This window comes from Dicentrarchus labrax, unplaced genomic scaffold (genome assembly GCF_905237075.1).
Source record: "Dicentrarchus labrax unplaced genomic scaffold, dlabrax2021, whole genome shotgun sequence".
NCBI lineage: Eukaryota > Metazoa > Chordata > Actinopteri > Moronidae > Dicentrarchus > Dicentrarchus labrax.
The window spans coordinates 15,683,507-15,701,797 of record NW_026136708.1 but is presented as its reverse complement, the minus strand read 5'-3'; the positions used below and the strand labels follow the sequence as shown (position 1 = coordinate 15,701,797).

The following is an 18,291-nucleotide window of genomic DNA, read 5'->3' as shown; positions in this document are numbered from 1 at the left end:
ACGGTCCACAAAACTGCTTCATTTGTAGTTTATTAGAAATTAAAAGCATTGTAAATGATACAATTCCCCTCAGTCTGTCATCGAAACTAAAACATTCCACAGGTCTCAGTCCTACCACATCGTAGTGCTTCATACAGACACAGTTACTGTATATTCATCAGTTAGTGTATCTTACAGTTAATTTACAGTCCTGAATATTGTGACATTACAAAAATAAAATCTAAAATCAAATATTACAATGTAGATGTTTTTAGTGACGAAGAACATCTGCAAAGTCAGAATGAAAACAAAGTTACATGCAACTTCATTTAAAAAAAAAACAAAAAAAGCCCTTTAAAAACAGGGTGATGTGAAATTTCAAAATAAAAGTAGTGGGCTTTTTTGAGTAACAATACAAGAGAGAGACGATTCTTAAAAAAGTCAGTCCGAGATCGTTGTTCTTTGACTGCCAATAAAGACGAATCCTCTGGACTCTGTAAGCACCGGTCAAATACAGCTGCATACATAAAGATCTGCAAAGTAACACTAGATTAAAATAAACACTTCCTGGCAGGTGATAAACGTCTGAATAATCCAACACTGTAACAAACTGGTATTCAAACATCTGGCCCGCGACCAAACACTCACACTGAATACGCTCGTGAGCAAATACAACAACTGCATTAAAAACACCTGCAACAACACAAGTCGCGTCCCCTGTTTCCCTCCCTCCGACATCAGTTAAGGAAGACTGGAGATGAGATGGTTTAACTGCTTTAACAATCCTGCTGTAATAAGAAAGCCCTGCATCTGCAACCAATCAAAACTGACTTTTTTTTTTTTTTTTTTTAAGGGTTTTAGCAACAGAACGGACACATGTTCGACAACAAAATCAAAGAATATTAAAAAAATGCAAAACTAATTTGGCGTTCTGAGCTGAGCTGACTAATGTTTGGCTCATTTCTCTTTATGTTCTTCATATACTCGTGGATAAAAATAAAAAATAAAAAGACTACAACCTCGATTTAGTATTGCTGGATGCGATGAGGTGGAACACCACATTTTGCTGGATGTGGATGTAAGAGAGAGATTAAAAGAGGTGGTTTAAAGTTCGAGGCGTGCTCCGACTTAGCTGTCCTTGTGTAACGTCTGATGAAGATGGAGATAGAGTTGTTTCTTTGTTAGAAGCTGCAGTTTCTTTCTCTTGAAGTCTGTGGGCTTCTTGTAGCTGAAATTCAAGAGGGTACGGTTAGAGACTTAATGTTTTAAAAAAAACATAATTTAGACAAAAAAAGATGAAAGTCAGTCGACTCACAGCTCAATTACGATGGGGCCGGGTTTGATCTCGTCCATTTCCATGAAGGCGAAACATTTTGTGCTGGTGAACCTCTTTTTAGGTTTGTAGTGCTTAAATTCAAAGAAGATAGCTGCTCCTGGAAGAAAGAACAACAGGTGTAAACATGAATAGGAGGGTTAACGTCGGCTGTGAGACTGAATAATCACCCTCCAAACAAGGCAGTAAAGGGTGTAAATAGCCTTATTCTATATATGTTTTACTGTCAACAACTGAAGATAAATCTTAAAAAAAAAAAAAGTCATATAGTTTTGTAAAGTAGTAATTTCCTAAAACTTCTGAGCATTGTAGCCAATAAAGCCAGTATTTTAATTTCTTCTTTTAACTTGGATTTTGATGTTACATCCGTCTGTCTCTCACTGCTCCGATCCAAACTCCCTCTGTTTTAGCGTTACTAGCTCATACAAATTTAAATGATTGGTTAACACATCCATTTCCAGCATAACAGCATTAAGCCATGGCTGCAAAGTTGCAAGCATTCCCTACACATGTATACTGTATTGTATGTATTTACACAATTAATTGTAGGTTTGGGGCTCTTCGTGGGATTTGTTAGTTGCGTTTATAGTATGTCACTTCGTACTAACTGTACCTTTGGGTAATTTCTCCACATGTCTCTGGATCTCCACATCCACACTGAAGTGAATGTAGGTATCTTCCTTCCTGGTGGCCACGGGGGTGTCCTGCACTGGGTTCAAGTCTACACCGTTCATATCTGCAGGCAGAGAAACACAGAAAAGGTGTTTTTTGCTGCTGTAACAAACTCTGTTTTGGCGGACTGTCGGCTTTCAGGTGACGCACTTTGGCAGCATTTTCAAAGCATTTGAGTATCTTTTCTCTTTAGTGAGGCATTAGGAGGAACCGCCACAGCAGAGAGAAAAGGGCCGTGGCTGTAATCCGAGACCAGCAGCAGAGGTGAGATCGTTACCTTTGACACTAATGGTCATGTAGGGATCAATGCATTGACCGGCATCCTTCAGCCCAATTTTTTCAATCTTGATTGTAAGCAGTGACATCCCGGGCTCAGAGGGTAACCGTGGCAACAAGGTACCTGTAGAGGACAAAGGTTACAGACATTAACAGTTACCATAACGATAGGTGGTGACATCACCTCGGACCAAAGATTAGCCAGCAGCAGACATCATTTGCAGTCGCATGTTTCTTTACCACCAGGCCTCCGTGTTATTTAACCATTTAAATAAAAAATTAAAATTAAAATTAAAAAGTTATATAGAGGTTAAGTCCCACCCCAGTCCATGGTTCTGCTAGCTTTCTGTGCTCGATGTTTCAGTTCTTTCATTAGTATTTCTGAAAAGCTAAAACCTCATAATGGGGTTTTTGATCATATACTAAAAAGACCACTTACAACACAACTTATGACATAAAATCACCTTAAAGTTATGTCAAACCTGTTAGCAAACACTTCCCTATTTACACATCCTGCAGACATGAAACATCATTCATTGGGAGTCATGTTTCTGCCCACCAGATATTCAATATTCACTCTTTTTTTTTTTAGCTCTGTTTTTGGTCTCCACCAGCTCCAGAGGGAAATATCTGGCTCTTAAGCTGCTAAATGTTCCACTACGTTCACCAGCTAGTCGCTAACTTCATTGTTCTGCTGCTTGGCACTGGGCTGGTTGCATACAGTAGCTTTATAGAGCTTTTGCAACTGGAAAAGTTGTAGGCTGTGAAACCAGGCGAGCTGAAAGACGCAGAGTCAGGTGATAATTCTCTCTCTGGGTTTGTCGCTATAAGTGACACCTTTCACGTTTCTACTGTGTAAAAAAGCTGTAAAATATGAGTCTTTGGGGCACTGCCGTCAGTGGAGTTTCTGTTGAATGTTAACAGAATAATAGTGAGTTTGAAGGTTCATTATTGACCTTGGACATCGCATCTTATCAAGATAGTATTTCTGCCATAATAGTAGATATACAATTATTATATAGGCTTTCAGGAATATCAGTAAAATATATTTAATTTGGATAGAGTGTATTGTTTGAGGGAAGGGAAGTCTGAAGGTATCTGCAGTCAAAAAGAAGCATACAATTCTAAAATTAACTCTGAATGATACACTTTTCTCATTTTTGTCAATTCAGCAACAAGCTGTGTATTTCCACTGAGAAGAGAAAAAAAACCTGTCATGCAGTAGAGAACAAATTCAGACGATGCGTACCTTGCGAAGCTGCAAATGAAGCAGGCAGGAATGAGCGATGAAGCCATGCACAGCACCGACAGAGAGAACAAAAAAGACACACAGTCAAGCAGACAATGTGACAACATGACACCACAAATCAAACACCCCAAACAGTGGGTGCGTTTGATTAACTGTTATCAACGGGTGCACAGTACCAGGGGCTCGTGGGGGGAAAGCTTCCGTAGAACCTGCTCCTGCTGCAGCATCCTCCTCCTCTTCCAGCTCCAGGTTCTCCTCCTCACCTGGAGCGAGGATTTTCCTGACAGAGAGAAATGGCAAGTTTGAGTACTTTATTATGCATTATGCAAGCAATATGCAAATCAAAGGGCTGTAATGTTCTGATAAAAAGGTAAAATGTGCATTATAATGAAGCACTGGAGTGCTGCAGAGGCACCCTGGTCTACAAATGTCATTCTCCAGATTTAAGAAAACATGTTTGTTTGGTATAAACCCCTAAAATTTCACATCATCCTGATTTTAATAGTTTTTTTTTTTAGCAAAAATTCAATTTGTGATGCAAAAACGATCATTCCCACATAATTGTGACTCACAATATCTGTCAAAATAATCACAATATGATGTTTTCACCATATCGTGCAGCCCTAAGTGTGTGAACATTTAAATATGCACCAGGAGCTGTTCACATGATCCACATAGATCTATTAGAAATCTGTCCAGATGCCCAAAAAAGTGCACTATAAACTTTCTCAGTAGAAAATAAAAGCACAATTTACACACGATCCCAAGTTAATGAACAAACCTCAGAGCTCCAGCAGGATATACTGTAAAATACAAACAGTAATAACGTGAGATATTTACCTTAAGGGCACTGGCTGGACATCAAAGGGAAATTCTTTGTTGTAGGTCAGTATATTTTGAATTACTGTTGACAAAAGGAAGAAGTAGTGAGTGGTGGACCCAGTCGTGACAGGAGACTTAACAGCTTAATTAAATCAATTCCCAGTCAGTACACTCACTGGTTTCCAGTTTCTTCAGTTCCTCCAACTTGAACTCCTCCTTTGACTGTGTGCACTACAGAAGAGACACACAAATGACACATTTAATACTGTACACCTTTAGAAAAGTTAATTTACATGGAAATGTGCCTTTCATTGACCGATAAAGAAACAGACTGCAGACTACAGTGAGTAGACTGTACCGGGGTCACAGGTACCACTGAGGTCTTCTGTATTGTATCTGGGAATTTGGTGACTTTAATGACGTGAAGACGAGCACATGTTCTCCAGTTTTTAAGGCAGATTCTGCTTTGGACTCTATATATTAGGAATTTGTCTGTTTGTATAAAATACGAATTATTAAATTATGGATTTCAATTAAATAAAGAAAGATCTTTCTCGTACAGAATTATATTCCTGTGAATCAGCATTTAAACTATCATATATATATATAAATATGGAAACACTTCACATAAGATTGTCACCTATCTCGCCTTTATCGTGTGGTTGATGAAGGCTAAATACCCCAAAACTTGAATTAAGTATATTGTACTGCAGAGGAGTTACGCAACGTTTTTAATACTCAATATTTTACACCCTTTTTTGGTGGCTAATGACCTCACTATTTCACTTACTGATCCTCATAATTATTTTAATTTGATTGTAATTTTCAGCTCTCTGTAAAGTGCTTTGGTCAAACACTTGTTGTTTTTAAAATGTGCTCTATAATTGACATGACAGGATTTCTAAAATCCCAGATATAACTCATCAGAGGTGGCAAACGTACACATTCTTTACTCAAAGAAAGGAAGAAGAAAAGACTCAAAAGTAAAAAGTACTCAGGATATTTCTAACTTATGTTTATATGCAAAGCTAAAACAAGTAGTCGACGTCTGTCATGCATGATATGCACCAGTCTTGATGTTGGGAAGGAGTGTGATGATGGAAGAGTGGAAGAGTAATGAGCCTAATTTTAAAAATATAAGGAGTAGAAATACAGATGTACAAATGTAGGGAGTAAAACATACTTTGGTCCTGTCATATTTCATACAGACACAAACCTGCAAACTGCCACTTCTCATCTCCAGACATGTTGCAATCTTTCCTAAAGTTTTCTTTAAAAAAAAAAAAAAGGGAGAAAAGAGTTTAGTTTATGCAAAATACTCAATTTCTCTGTGCAGAGGTTGAAGAGACGTGTAAATAAATACCTTCTGCTCCTCTGTGAAGTCTGATGAATTTGTAGACTGGACCTCCTTCTGCAGTTGTCTCGCCAGACTACAAAACAACAACACAGAAGTGCGTTAAAGCTCTGCAGTAAAACTTGTAATGCAAGGTGGCTGAATTGTGTACATATGCGCCCCCTTGCGGCCAATAAAAGAGGCTGTCGAGGATCTAGATTTTGCATTATTAGTGCAATTACAGATAAAAACATTAATAATCTGACAAAGCAGATCGCATTCTTTAAACATCTGTAAAAGACACTGATGCTGTCTAAGAGGCAGGAAACGCTCCTCACTGCAGACAGATGAAAACCCACCCTTAACAATGAGAGGGTGTGGCTGACTATTTCTCAATACTCTCAGGAATATTGGCCCATTTTCTGCACTGCATGACACATAATGAAACACACTGCAACGCGAGACTGTTTCATTTTTCTCATGCAAAAAAAAAAAAAAACAGGGGGGACTCCTTCCTCCCCCTCAACTCAAAACTGGTGGTGGGGGAATCTAAAGGCGGGGGGGATGCAAACCAATGCACACATCGACCTCCGCTCCCTCTGCAACAACTGCCACATCACGTCATGGATGGGTAGGGTTTGTTTACTGCTGTGGGAGCTGACTGACAGCTCAGAGGCTAAACTTCTTCTTGTGAAGCACCATGCATGCACACACTCTCTCTCTCTCTCTCTCTCTCTCTCTCTCTCTCTCTATCCTTGCATGCTCCCTGCAGATCTAAGGACAAACGAATTGAAAGGAAGAGGAGAAGAAGCATGCGCTCAGGATAAACCCAGCTGTGTGTGTGTGTGTGTGTGTGTGTGTGTGTGTGTGTGTGGAGAGAGAGAGGACACACATGTTGAATGCAACTTACATTTGGTACTCGTCTATAGCCTCCACTAATTGTCCCCACGAGTCAAAGTCTGTGCCTTTCCTAAAACTGGCGTGCCATTTCTGAATAGTCTTGTTGACATCAGACATGTTGGCGGGGCGGATACTCGCGGCGCTCTCAGGGCAGCATAGCCGAGGAGGAGGTTCATCTACGGGGGCTTCAGCGGCGGCGGTAGCGGCGGCGTCGTCAGCCCGGTTATCTGCCGTCCAGAGGCGCACAGATAGACCAGTGACACCCCGACCAAGCCCTTTCTGCCTGCTGCTCACCCTAATATCGCATCCGCAACAGAGAGGAAGTCCCGCCTGGAGCGCGGGGTGCGCGCGTTTTGGGACGCGGGGTCGCACGAGTGAACGGCAACAGGCTGCCTGGTGTTTGTGTTAGTGTTGTTTTATTTGTGTATTATTTTAGATTTTATCTTATAAAAGTATAAAATGATGCTACTGCAAGTGGTGTTTAAATTTACAGGTGAATTTAGGCATTTTATAAATATATAATGTAATAAATGTGAGGTATAAATTAGGTACAGTTTACATGCTGCATGTAAGAGGAGTTATGGTGGAAGAAGTATTAACATCATTTATTTTATAGTAATAGTTTATTGAAGTATCAGTGTCAAAATACTGCATTCACAGTTTTACTGATAATACTAAACTATTATTTTTACTTATTTTCTTTTTCATCACGATATGTTTTTATTTTTGAAATAAATAATAAATGCTTTAAAATGTATTTATTTATTGCTAAATTAATTTAAACTGCACAATAACAAAACATCTCTTCATAATTGGGCTCTATTAAATATTGTTTTTGACCATTTTGATTTTTGACACGTAAGTTTAAACCATAAATAAAGTATATGTGAATTATTTTACACCTTGTCAACTTGTCAAGTTATTGATTATTAGGTGATCAGGTCACTCAATAGATCAGCTGCAGGTTGCTATGTTTTGAATATTTGTTGTCATGGCTCTTTGTTTTCGTTTGAACAGTAGATAACGGTGAGTTTATGACAAGAAAATGTAATTAAATTTAAATAATTTACCGCAGCTTGTATTTGCTACAACAAGTTTAATTTATTTAAACAGCTCATTTTTTTGGTTTAACAAGCGAAGACCCAAACATCTTCATAATAATTAAAAAAAGCGCTTTTATTTTGAAAAAAAAACAAATCCCAACGTGTTCCGGTCCGGTGTCACTCTCCACATTGACGCTGCTGCTAACAGGCTGCTCACGTTAGCTATGGACGGAGGAACAACACAACAAGTGATGTGTTTCAGGTCCTATTAGCCGCTGACAGAATGAGATAGAGATGGAGGCTGTCACGACGGACTCGTCTGCGGCCGAGGAGGATGAATGTTCGGACTCTGAGGTTTTATGTTTGATGAGAGTCGGCAGAAATTCAGACTGGCTTCGTTTGTTCGACAACACTGAGGTGCAGTTTGCTAATGCTAGCTAAGTTAGCTAAAGAAAAACAAAAAAACAAACAAGTAAAACTTAAGCTCAAGTTCGCTGTAGTTTTTTTGGGGGGGGGATAAATTATATAATGTATCATTTTTTTAAATATATATATATAAAATATATTCTTCATTCGTGGCTCAGCTTTCTGTTTTTTGTAGCTTGTTGTTATTAAAGAGTATCCATGTGTTTTAATGTGCTCAGTACATAGCGAGCTAACTGTTTTGGGGTTGTTTGTTTTGTTTTGTTGTTGTTGACTCTCCAGATCACCATTGGACGAGGTGTGGATGTTACCTACCAGCTGTTGTCTCCAACTTGTCCTCTCATGATCTCCAGACTGCACTGTACTTTCAAGCAAAGGGAGGACGGACACTGGACTGTGACAGACAAGAAGGTAGCCAGGTTTCTGATTATTGATTAATAATGAGTGTTTTATTCTCTTTTATGAGGCATAGTTCATTCATTTTGCTATGTAAACAAATGCAGGTGATATCTAATAAGCACATCATCAAATATGTAAACAAAATACAACCAAAAAAATAATATAGGGAAGAGAAAAATGATAAGAAATGACTTTTAATTTCTATATTTGTAAGAAGCCATGTGGAAATCCTGCTGTTTCAAAACATACCAGTTGATATAATACAGATGTGGTATGTTAAGCATATTAAATGAGTGCAGTCTGCGCAGGGAAAGCTACATATAACAATCTGTGTCAAAACAGGATCTGCTTATCTGCTACACAGCGTCGTTAAAATAAAAGCACACCCGTTTGTGTAACAATGTAACGCCATCAGTCTGCAGTGCACCTTTATCAGTTGTCACCAAGTCCCACACTGAAACTCTACAGACGTGCATCAAACCGATAACCTATGCATTGATCATACTAGCCTGATAAATGTCTACAATATTCATTAAACAGTCATACACATTTAATAACATTGTGATCTGTCTTATCGTTAACCAGGACATTCTTCCTCCTCAGTTTCTGAACAAAACTATCCACCACCTTATTAAAATCCAGAGAGCTGAGCAGAGTGCTAGACACTGATGGGTTGTTATGTGCTCTGAGCTGAAAGGGAGGCGATTGAACAAAATTATAATTTGACCTTCCACCAATAAGTCTGAACTAAACTAAAGGGCATTCCCAAAGAATAAGTAAGTGCGCCTTCAGATGTCCAACAATCGGCATTATCTCTCAGCTTAAAACAGTTAGGATGGTTTTAGGAGCTTAAACTGAATTAATCAGATTTTTAAATCTAGATGCTCCCTGGTCACTTTATTAGGCACACCTAATTACAGTGTTTGCAATCCAATACAACAGATCTGCCACAAATTCTACATTTCTCAACATGATAATCAGTTTTTGTTAAAACTTTTAGAGAGCTGTTAATTCAACTGTATGTTTACTACTAAGGACACATTAATGTTCTACTGGACTGCAAAAACTTTGAAATGTGATTCTAATATTCTTCCCCTCTCAAGTTTGTAAATGCATTTCTAAAATACTAGAAATATGAAGCTCAACACTACCACAAACTACAACCTAAATGATAAAATTAGATACACATAGATAACACTTCTATTGTCAACCAAAATTGACCATTATTATCTTTATAAATCTATTTTCTTTGTATATGAATATTATATTCAGCTGCAGCTGAAAAAGACAATGTTCCTGAATTTCATTTCTTTTATTCCAGAGTCTCAACGGTGTGTGGGTGAATGGGAACCGGATACCCGTTGAAGAAGCCCATCAGCTGAGGCTTGGAGACTCCATACAACTTGGGGTTCCTGTAATTGGAAACAAAGTGGAGTTTGACTACATCCTCGTCCAGCGGCCCCTCAGAGACATTAGACTCAACCTAGCAAAGGGACACAGAGAGGGAGCCAAAGCAGCCCATGTTCCCAAGAAGCCCAAGAGGAAGTTGAATGCGGAAGAAGTTGAGCCGTCTACCTCAAAGCCCAAACTCTACCGCTGCTCTTCTGCAGACAAGTCATTTGCACAGCCCTGCCCTCTGTCACCAGTGAAACACCAGCAGAGGCTCAGCCAGCCAGAAACTGGACCCAGCCGACAGGTCCAGGAAGTAGACTGGCCCTCAGATGGCTGCAGCACACCGTGTGATCTGGACAACTTGCAGATGTAAGACTCAGTGTGTGTCTGTTATGCATTACCATTACATTCGAGTCACAGAGTTAAGCATCAGTTTTTCTAGATACATCCATCGCAATCTTTTAAAAACTCCAGAAGATCGTTTGACAACCCCTATCATAGTTCTCAAGGTTTTTTCAGATCCATCTGGATCACAAAGAAGGACTGCAAATTAAAATTATTTTCATTATTGAATAATCTCTAGAATTTTTTTATTAAAAAAAAGTTAAAAATAGCCATCACATGTTCTTCAAAACTGCTTGTATTGTTTAATCAACAATCCAAAACCCAGAGATATTCAAATTACGGTGACATAAAATAGTAAATCTTATTTTAAGATAAATAACTTTTTAGATAGATCATTTTTTAACACATTAATTTCTGGATCACAAATTAATTTTCTGTGTCAGAAAGGATTGTTACACAACATAAAATATTTTTGAACTTTTTTTTTAAATTTTTGTTTAGATGTCCCAAAATTAATTTAATCTTTGTCTGAAATATAGTGTTGATAAATGAGAGCTACAAACTGTGGCTATGACATAATTCCTTTGTGTTGTAACCAGCAAGTTAAAAGATCTTCACGTTTGTTATGAATTAGTGCTGTCAGTTAAACGCGTTATTAACGGCGTTAACGCAAACCCATTTTAACAGCGTCAATTTTTTATCGTAAGATTAATGTTCTTTTTGGCCTAGCACACTTTGGAGGTTTTTTCACATGCTGTTGCAACAACTACTAACGTTAGAAAAACTACAACACCACACCGGATCTAGCTAGACCAGAAACAAAACAACAGGCACGCCGCACACACTTGTTTAAGAGCAGTAGACGTTACGTTTTGAGTGGATGGCGAGCGTGAGACGCTGAAATGGATGCCAATAATATTCTGAATGGAAAGTTTACTTTTAAATAGTTGCCAAATGGTTCCATTGACAAGACCAAAGGGATCTGTGTGTTTTGTCGTTGTGAACTGAGCTATCATCGCAGCACGTCCAGTCTGAAATACCACTTGATGGCCAAGCACACAGCTGATGCGAATTCTCCGCCCCCTCGTCAAAGCCAGGCGACAAAAGATGATTTTTCAATAAAAACAACATTTGCACAAAGCAAGCTGATCCACTTTTCCATGTTGATAATTAAAATGAGATAAAATAATGGGACAAAAAGAAATCAAGGGACATTTAGAATAGATAAAAATGTGCGATTAATTGTTAACTATGACATTAAGTATTTTAATCGTTTGACAGCACTACTATGAATACAAAGTGTGATGACCCTTTTATTTATGTTTGCAGGTACAGCCAGAACATTCTGATGCTGAGGGAGCAGGTGGATGACACAGAGAGACAGGTAGCCTCGCTGGGGGGAGAGCCCCAGAGGACTGACCCGCTCAAAGAGGAGCAGGTCAAGGAGCTGCAGGGTCAGCTGGAGACGCTCCGAGCAAAGATGCACCGGATGGAGACGTTAGAGAGGTCATTCAGTGAAACTAAGAGGCAGTTGGAGGTGAGCGAGAGGTTTCCCTGTAGCTTCTTTCATACATGAAATACACATCACCAAAAAACGCTTCCAGTGTGCTGAATTGAAAATGGTTCCTCTCTGTTATTGAATCTGTAGAGCAGTTCAAAGCGTTTGCGAGGTATGCATCATGTTTGTCATAATATATATATACGGTTTTAAATCTGATCAATTTAAAGTTCAAATGTAAATTTAAATGTTTTGAGCAGCACGCTTGAAATTCTGTTTCGCACAAAAAAAACGTTTCAGTTTTCAGAGACTTCGATATCTTGAAAACTTGGCACATAAAACTGAAACTTATCTGCAAGGCTGACAGCTTGTGTCAGAACGTGAGAAAATGTTAAAACTCTCACAGTTTTAACTGCAGAGAACTTTATCTTTTATTTTGATGTCAAACTTGTATGTTGCTTTTGCTAAGTTGTTTGTTTTTCACTTATTTATGTGATGATAATAATGTAAAATAAGTTTCTTCTTGCTCATACTGCACCAAAGGTCTAAGGTTTCTGTTCCGTTTGTGGTGTGAGCCAACAGATTGTCCAGAAATGAAAAACAAATGTTACAGTGCAGTATTTTATGATGCATGTATTATCTGTAATAACACAGTTTTTGTATGAATGACTGCTTGGTACAAAATAAGTCACTTTAATGAAAGTGTGACTCTTTATTTACTTAGGCACAGAAAACACAGCAACAAGAGGAGCTTCTAAAGAAACAGTTGGAAGAAGCCTTGCAAGAGGTATGTAGCATAAAACTGGAGCTTTTATTTATTGTTACACCACCAGCAAAAGCAACCAGACACAGAATTTTCAGCATAAAATTGACTCATATTTTTTATTTTTTTTATTTTCAATGTCATTAGCAAAAGAAAGTGATAGGCGAACTTGCCCTTTCTCGGCAAGGTTTTGAAGAGATTCTCTTGGCCAAAAACAAAGAGCTGGAAGTGACAAAGGTACGATTATATTTGTGGTTATTTACACATGATGTTTGCATTGTTTGTCATGGCATCAGCAAAGCTTAATCTTTTAATTTACTTTTGCAGAAAGAGAAAGAAAAGGCGAGAGCCCAAAAAGAGGAAGTAGTCACACAGGTGACCGAAGTTCTGGAGAACGAGCTTCAGTGCATCATCTGCTCTGAGCTCTTCATTGAGGTAAGATTAATGGTCACTTCAGCATGTTTGTTGAAAATAATCTCTCAACCTATATAAAGACTGAACACAGCAGTTATGGCACAGACATAAACGTTTTCATCTGTGTTGGTAATGTCTACAGGCAGTCATCCTGAATTGCGCTCACAGCTTCTGCTGTCATTGCATCAAGCAGTGGCGCAAAAAGAAAGACGAGTGTCCCATCTGCCGACAGGCCATCCAGTCCCAGACCCGCTGTCTGGCCTTGGACAACTGCATCAACAGCATGGTGGAAAACCTGAGTCTGGACATGAAGGCGAGGCGGCAGACACTCATCACTGAGAGGAAAGGTGAGAGGTGCGTTACACACACCGTCATTACAGTTAATACAGTTAGGTTGTTGTTGTTTTAAAAGAAAATTGTGAACAGGACACATAAATAAAAGGCAGTAAATTACAGATAGGAGTCAGTCTGCTCATTCAGCAGAGAGAAGTTCAATGATATATCATCCTCTTTTAGGGTGGTGGGGTGGTGTATTTTAAATCACAGATCATGGGTCTCGTCCTCACACTAAAGACTGTAAATAATCTTGCATGAAATTCTGTCAGGTCGTATGTATCGGGTTGGGCATTAGTTGATGGATATTTCTTGTTGCTTCTTTATGTGATTATGTTATCAGAATACTCTACCTTGATCTACATTTCTGGTGTCGTGTCAAAGAATATCAAGTGAAATTTGTCCAAAATCTGCCCCTGCTGAAGGTCTTTAATACTCAACAAATGCTTTTACTACAACTAAAACACTGGCGATTTGACTCAATTAGACAACCTTAGAATATTTAAATAAGTATGTTGACATACTAATATCAAGATAGTGATTTGCTAATTAGTAATTATGTATCACCCTATATAATAATTTTCCCTCAAATTTCAGTTACAGAGCATACATCCAACTACGGTATGTGACAGTAATGTAGCAGGATCACACACACATTACCACGTGGATGACCCATATAGTATTAATCTAACTGACAGTGTACTTACTAGCAATGGTGTCAAGATCAAAGGACTGGAGAGCCTTGACGTGTCTGGGTGAGCTCAGTGACTTAACGTTCCTCTCGCCCTCAGCCGTAACCGCTGAGTAAAGACCTCAACCTTCAGCTGGTGTGGTGAAGCTGCTCAGAGGCTGTCGAGCAGTGAAAGAAATGTGGTTTTTAAGGTTTTTAAAGAGTATTAACACTCTCTGCTGCTTCATCCTTTCCCTAGTTAATAGATGTGGAGTGAGGGAAGAAGGGGAAGCGGTGGGTCGTCCAGAGTGAGGAGCGCAGTGACAATTTCAAACACAAGGTGGCAGCATAGTGAGGCCGATACCTGTCTTTTCTTTCTGGTGTATGGTGTTATTTTAGAAATGGTGAAATGACTGCTTAAATAAATTTTAATTCTACATAAAAAGCTAAAAAAAAAAGCAGTATGTAGCATTGATACTGTGATGGTGCTGAAATTGAACTTGCATTCCCGAATATATTCAAGGTTATTGATCAGATACAAAACGTATACAAAAAGTAATAAGGTCAGTAAATTTCACTTCTGCAGCACCACAGTTACAACATGCTTCACAAATATAAATAAATACAATTTGAAACATAAAGAATTAAAAACAAAAGAAAATACAAAAACAATGTGGCACTGATTCAGCTAATAGGATTTTTTCTTCTACATTTTCTTGAGTTAAAACAGTAAAAACTAAACATCCTGAGTCTTTGTCTGTGGAACTTCTAACAGGATTTGTTTGCCAGACTTGACAAATAGTTGTGTAGGAAGAAAAAACACATTTGTTTTTGCACTATGATTACAAATCAATAACAGCAAGTAATGTGGTCTGATTGATCTCAGTCATGGTGCACCAGCTGGTCGTTCCTGACTCTCAGAAACACAGCGGGAAATTTTTGATTTTATGTTTGTTTTAGTGTAAAAATCACTTAGAGGACTCAACTAGAGGACAGCACACGTATAGCCACCGCAAAAAGGCCCGGAAGGATCCGCCTGTCTAGATTTTTGTTACTGTCGATGAATCCCATTAAAAGATCAAACCAGCTTTGAACTGATTCTGCTGTGCAGCCAAAGTCTGTGATAGCTTAGCCCACTGCGCCATAGAGCCCAGTTGTTGTCCAAAAAGCTATTAAAAACACTTCAATGAGCCACATTGTTGCACTAGGTGACATTACAGTGAAAATGTGTGTTGTATTTTAATTTGAGTCCCACCTACTCAGCAGTGAGCACCATATGTGTATTCATCTGCAGCTGGAAATAGTCCCCAATAAATACACTATTTACTGCTTTACAGTACATTGTCCAGCTGTTCTAGAGCAAATGAAACCACATGTTTCACGTATTCAGCGGGATCAAATAGTTTCTAGGCTAAGAGCCACAGACAGGGTAGGGAAGTCAGAAGGATATAGAAAAGATATATTTCAGCCTTTTTCTTTAAAGTCATATATGATTTGAAAGTGTTTCAGAGGGAAGATTCTGCTCTCTCAAATGTGTAAAAAGAAACTGTTTTCTCTTCGTGTGTTTTCCAGCAGCTGACTCTGCTCAGGTGATGGTGATCCATGATGACGACAGCAGCAGGAGCAGTGACAGTGACGGCAGTATGGTGTCCATAGACAGTAGCCTGAGCTCAGTGGTCTCTGTGGACACAGACAGTAGCATCCACTTGGACTCCAGTCCGCCATACAGTGGTTACTCTGATGAAAGCGTTGATGAGTTTGAGGATTAGCCCCCTTTCTCCTGTGGGCTGTATAATGTGAAATGGACTTCTTGGTGTTGATAAGGTAGTATGCAAGGTTTGGTCTCAAGAGTTCAGCAAAGTTTTGTTTTTCTTTTTGTAAAATTATCTGTTGTGTTATTGTCTTTCTTTTCAAAAAAAGGAATAAAGTTTCTTCCTATGCATTTTCACATTTACTCCTTCTTGTATGTTATGATTCATATGTTGTCTTTGTCCAAGCATTGATTCAGTGTTTATAGACGTCTCATCTGCTACAAATAGTAAAAGTGTTCTTTGGTGATTCCTGATTTCATAAGTTGTGACTGCTGGAAGCATGACCTTTTTAATCAGAGAGACAGAGAAGGGCAGGCAGAAACACTCTGGTCCAGACTGAAATATCTCAGGAAGCATCAGAAGGATTAAGATGAGATAAGATAAGATAGTGCTCAGAGGAGGAATCTGAATAATTCTGATGATCCTCTGACTTTTGGTGTTGTGCCACCAGCAGGTTAAAGTTTTTATTTATTCTGTGAACTCTGGGCCTTCAACAGGGGGTTCATGACCCCTAGGGGGTCCTCAGAGTTACTGCAGGAGAGCTGCCAAATTATAGTTTGATAACTTGAAAGTTTGTATTTTTTAAAATTTAAATATGTCTGAAAATACACAGAAAAAAATTTAAAACATAATTATATGATTCTGTCAATAATTATTATTTGAATAGCTTATTGTATGCACAATAACAAAGTACATTCACACGTGGCACTATACGGCTGCCCAACACAATTTTATACCACTGGTCTATTAGCTAAAGGGTCTTTGACCTGATAAACGTTTAAGATCCCTGCTGTGATGTACATCTTTTAATTTGCTGTATGACCAAATATCTGCACAACTAATGACATTCTCATCAGCTTCAGCTGTACTTTGATTCGTGTGAATGAACATTTGCTTTTATCATGCTAATAAGTTGTTAGCATTTAGCTTAAAGCAGCACTGTGTCTAAACATTACTTTCCATGGCTTTAAGTCAGTGATTGGTGCAATTTAATTTTCAATATAAATTAAATTGTAGACTTAAAATCGGTCTTTACTTGTTACCATATAGCATTATTGTGGCTTTGACAACAACTAAAGCATACATGATGAAGTCCTACAAAGTATCTAAAAACTACTGATAGATCCCAATAAATGTGATTTAATAGAGTAAAGTTTTGATCTAACAGAGGTTTTCATACATGGTCAACCTTTGTTTTAAATCTCTTCATATCTAAAAAAACAAGCAAAGACATCACCGAGTATTTTGCAAAAACAGGTACGTTCTCACTTTAAGAATACATGAGTTAAGGTGGACTTCCCTTAAATCTCTTAATCTAGGAACAACCTGTCATGTCTCATGTTAGAAACACATAAAATAAGACCAGCTTTGTAAGAAAAATAAACCGTAATATGACAATACTGTAATTCCTCAAACAAAACTGATTCACCAAAAAGGATCACATTGTTGTTGTTTTATGTTTCATTCAGCAATGCCCTACTTTCTATTCATCCACATGCCCACCTGGGAGTTGCCTGCCTGGCACACAAGCTGTGTAGTGCTTTGCTGAAAAAAAAAAAAAGGAGGAGCATTAATCACTCCCACTGGCAACACACAGAGTTTACCTCATATCACGCTGGTAGTGACTTACATAAACAAACAACTGCAAACAAAATGCTTTTACCTCGTAAGATACTGGGAGAAATGTTCAGAAATGTTAACTTTAATAAGCTGAGTTCTTTAGCTTTTATTTTCTCTATAAGGCTGTTTAATTAGGCCAATAATAGCCAAAGTGTGCCAGTATCACTTTGAAAAAGGTTTGTGATTCATGCCACAGCTCTGATGCTGTGTGATTATATCTGTAAACAGTCTCCTGGAAACATACTGGCAATGACTTCAACAATATCACACTTACATCTGCATGTCAACAATCACCACCGGAGTGGGTGTCACATTCAAAAATAGATCTCCATCTCTGAAAGAAACTCTTCTTCATTTTTTGCTAAATCCTTCCATCTTTTGGTAATCACACACATGCTGCGTTGCCTAGCAACTAATGCAACAGCTCCTTGGGCTCTGAAAAGCAAATGGAAGTGTGATGGCAGCAGCCTCAACAGTGAGGCAGAAGGTGAAGCACGCCGTCTTCACGCTGCGGATAGACGATGATGGAGTGTTAGGGGCATTGATTGTGACATAAATAATTACTGCTTGTATTCAGTACTCTAATGTCCAAATGAAAGAGCCTGAGAGAGCCAGCATCCTGCTGCTGTTGGGATATTTGTTGGCATGCTATCAAGGAGCACTCTGAACTCCTGGTGACATACATTAAACATTCAAAGCTTGTTATTTCTTAACAATGTGCTAGAGTGGCTATGTAATGTGGCCACTATGGGGAAAACAGAGTTATAGTTTGTTGTGTTTTCTAAGCAGTTGTTGATATCCAAAGGAATAGGCCTCTCTGACAGAAGACAGTAAATGATTAAATGAATGATGGCTGAGTTCCATTTAGCTGCTTCGGTGTCGGGGTCCTGGTAACGCTGTCAGGACTTACTGGGAATAGAACTGTTAATGTTGATAAGAAGACTTTTCCTGCTATGACAAGTCAAACAGTCTATTTATGTGGAAAAAGCTACTCCACTTAGTCTCAACTGGATTAA

The 18,291-nt window shown here is 38.5% G+C and overlaps 2 protein-coding genes across 6 annotated transcripts; one reads left to right on the top strand and one right to left on the bottom strand.

Moving 5' to 3' along the window:
* Window positions 1-13: 13 nt before the first annotated feature.
* aida (axin interactor, dorsalization associated) lies at window positions 14-6,887 on the bottom strand. 2 transcript variants are annotated; one of them, XM_051408270.1, is made up of 11 exons: window positions 6,575-6,887; window positions 5,695-5,761; window positions 5,548-5,601; window positions 4,508-4,562; window positions 4,350-4,413; window positions 3,686-3,789; window positions 3,510-3,518; window positions 2,262-2,384; window positions 1,926-2,048; window positions 1,295-1,412; window positions 14-1,207 (listed from the first exon to the last, which is right to left on the bottom strand). In XM_051408270.1, exons 1-11 carry the CDS (start codon window positions 6,679-6,681, stop codon window positions 1,108-1,110), a joined length of 924 nt encoding a protein of 307 aa, XP_051264230.1. In that variant the 5' UTR covers window positions 6,682-6,887; the 3' UTR covers window positions 14-1,107. The 2 variants fall into 2 exon arrangements, with proteins under 2 accessions (XP_051264230.1, XP_051264231.1); XM_051408271.1 differs by lacking the exon at window positions 3,510-3,518 and having other exon boundaries at window positions 6,575-6,886.
* An 896-nt stretch (window positions 6,888-7,783) lies between these two features.
* Window positions 7,784-15,798, top strand: rnf8 (ring finger protein 8, E3 ubiquitin protein ligase). Of its 4 annotated transcripts, none has more exons than XM_051408266.1 (9): window positions 7,784-8,024; window positions 8,313-8,441; window positions 9,751-10,190; window positions 11,496-11,703; window positions 12,389-12,451; window positions 12,575-12,664; window positions 12,755-12,862; window positions 12,984-13,188; window positions 15,420-15,798. In XM_051408266.1, exons 1-9 carry the CDS (start codon window positions 7,902-7,904, stop codon window positions 15,611-15,613), a joined length of 1,560 nt encoding a protein of 519 aa, XP_051264226.1. In that variant the 5' UTR covers window positions 7,784-7,901; the 3' UTR covers window positions 15,614-15,798. The 4 variants fall into 4 exon arrangements, with proteins under 4 accessions (XP_051264226.1, XP_051264225.1, XP_051264228.1 ...); XM_051408265.1 differs by having other exon boundaries at window positions 15,417-15,798; XM_051408268.1 differs by having other exon boundaries at window positions 12,984-13,195; window positions 15,420-15,458.
* The last annotated feature ends 2,493 nt before the right edge of the window (window positions 15,799-18,291 follow it).

Excerpts from the sequence above, each read along its gene's own strand:
- rnf8 (XM_051408265.1), top strand. The coding sequence starts at position 7,902 with ATGGAGGCTGTCACGACGGACTCGTCTGCGGCCGAGGAGGATGAATGT. Across the intron at positions 12,665-12,754 it reads AAGAGCTGGAAGTGACAAAG|AAAGAGAAAGAAAAGGCGAG; the intron begins GTACGATTATAT and ends TTACTTTTGCAG. Across the intron at positions 13,189-15,416 it reads ACTCATCACTGAGAGGAAAG|CAGCTGACTCTGCTCAGGTG; the intron begins GTGAGAGGTGCG and ends TGTGTTTTCCAG.
- aida (XM_051408270.1), bottom strand. The coding sequence starts at position 6,681 with ATGTCTGATGTCAACAAGACTATTCAGAAATGGCACGCCAGTTTTAGG. Across the intron at positions 5,602-5,694 it reads ACTTCACAGAGGAGCAGAAG|AAAACTTTAGGAAAGATTGC; the intron begins GTATTTATTTAC and ends TTTTTTTTAAAG. Across the intron at positions 4,414-4,507 it reads ACTGAAGAAACTGGAAACCA|TAATTCAAAATATACTGACC; the intron begins GTGAGTGTACTG and ends TTTTGTCAACAG.